Below are 1664 nucleotides of genomic sequence, written 5' to 3' on the forward strand. Positions count from 1 at the left end.
AGAAAAAGCAAAACATTTGGCTCTAGCTAGGTATTTAGAGAAGGATTGTGCACCAGTTAGGGAGGATCCTATGGAGGAGGATGTAGAAGAGGGGAAAAGTGTGGATGTTGTTGGTTCGTCTACTGTGGTGGTGGAGGAAGAGAAATTTGTGTATCCATGGAAAGGTGTTGTTGTGAATACTAAGAGAGAGTTTAAAGATGGGAGATAAATCGCCGAAAGTGGAAATCGGATTAAAGAGCAATTGGTAAAGTTTAATCCTATCAGGGTACATAGTTTATGGGATGGTCATGGGAGTATTGGTATGGCGATTGTGGAGTTTACAAACGATTTGTCCGGTTTTCGTGATGCAATGACTTTTGAGAGTGTTTATAATAGCTATGGCCGTGGGAAAAGACATTATTGTGGGGATCAACTTGGGCTGGGAGGTATGTACGGATGGGTTGCGAGGGAGGGTGATTATTATTCGGATAGTGTTCTTGGGAAAAACTTGAGGAATAGTGATTTGAAAACAATCAAGGACGTTCAAGCTGAATATGTAAGGAAGAACGAACAACTTGTCACAAATTTAGTTCATTTGGTCGATGAGAAGAATGACAACTTGGAACGAGTTAAGCTCGAATTGAATGAGATCAGCTACTCTCTCAAGAACTTGACGGAGAGATTTGAATTTCAAAAGCAAGAGCTCAAGATTCGGAGTGAAGAGTTGGAGAAAGTTAAGGCACAAAGCGAAAGTGACAAAGAGAAAGAGAAACGAAAGGTAATATCTCCTTCCTCCTTCCTCCGTCATTTGTATTTTGCACGCCAAGGGACAAGTTTATCTACAACAATATGCGCAAGGCTGTTTGTGTATTGGATATACAAATATCGTGTTCGTATAATAAAGCCGTTTAACAAATTTGTTGCTTATGTTGACAGAATGCAATGAAAAACAGTAAACTTGAAATGGCAGAATTGGAGTATAAAAAAAATGTATTAAGGATGGCTGAAGAGCAAAAGGTATAAACTGTTCCTGACTTTTGCTCATATAAGTTGAAGTATCTGTATCCTGTTTAGTTTTGTTCTCTCCTTGTAGAAATCATGTTATTGATTATCTGTTTGTGATTGTCAGAGAGTGAAAGAGGCACACCTCAGAGAAAGAATTGAAGAGGAGAAGAAATTGGATGCCAAAGATAAATTGGAATTAGAGGTTGAACTGTTGAGAGGGCAATTGAAAGCCTTGACGTACATGGCAGATGATGATGCGGACTTGGAGTCGAAGAAGAAGGTAGAAGAATTAACCAAAGATTTGAAAGAAGAAATATAAGCTCTTGAAGCCCTGAACCATACTCTTATAGTCAAGGAACGGCAAAGCAACGATGAGCTGCAGGACGCTCGAAAAGAACTAATTAATTAAGGTGAGTTATCTCTCTTTTCTTCTCCTATCTTTAAAACCTGTCTATTTCTCATTTCTCTAGTTTTGTTGAGAAACACATTTATTAACTTGTATAAAAGGTGAATCAAGTAAGGTAGCAAGGCCTAGAAATAATTGCAACCACATTCCCTAACACACTAATTATTTTTTGATTCTAAGAATTGAAAGAATTAGGCAATCGTGCTGCGGTCCGAGTTAAGAGAATGGGGGAAATTGATCTTAAACCTTTCCAGGATGCATGCAAGAAGAAGTA

At 38.4% G+C, this 1664-nt stretch overlaps 1 protein-coding gene across 1 annotated transcript; it reads left to right on the top strand.

Moving 5' to 3' along the window:
• Window positions 1-301: 301 nt before the first annotated feature.
• LOC113336030 (protein INVOLVED IN DE NOVO 2-like) lies at window positions 302-1303 on the top strand. The gene is made up of 3 exons (XM_026582029.1): window positions 302-757; window positions 916-996; window positions 1109-1303. The coding sequence occupies exons 1-3, from the start codon at window positions 302-304 to the stop codon at window positions 1301-1303; spliced, it is 732 nt and encodes a 243-aa protein (XP_026437814.1).
• The last annotated feature ends 361 nt before the right edge of the window (window positions 1304-1664 follow it).

Source organism: Papaver somniferum, unplaced genomic scaffold (assembly GCF_003573695.1).
Source record: "Papaver somniferum cultivar HN1 unplaced genomic scaffold, ASM357369v1 unplaced-scaffold_150, whole genome shotgun sequence".
NCBI classification, from domain to species: Eukaryota; Viridiplantae; Streptophyta; class Magnoliopsida; order Ranunculales; family Papaveraceae; genus Papaver; species Papaver somniferum.

Excerpts from the sequence above, each read along its gene's own strand:
- LOC113336030 (XM_026582029.1), top strand. The coding sequence starts at position 302 with ATGGCGATTGTGGAGTTTACAAACGATTTGTCCGGTTTTCGTGATGCA. Across the intron at positions 758-915 it reads AAGAGAAAGAGAAACGAAAG|AATGCAATGAAAAACAGTAA; the intron begins GTAATATCTCCT and ends TTATGTTGACAG. Across the intron at positions 997-1,108 it reads GGATGGCTGAAGAGCAAAAG|AGAGTGAAAGAGGCACACCT; the intron begins GTATAAACTGTT and ends TGTGATTGTCAG.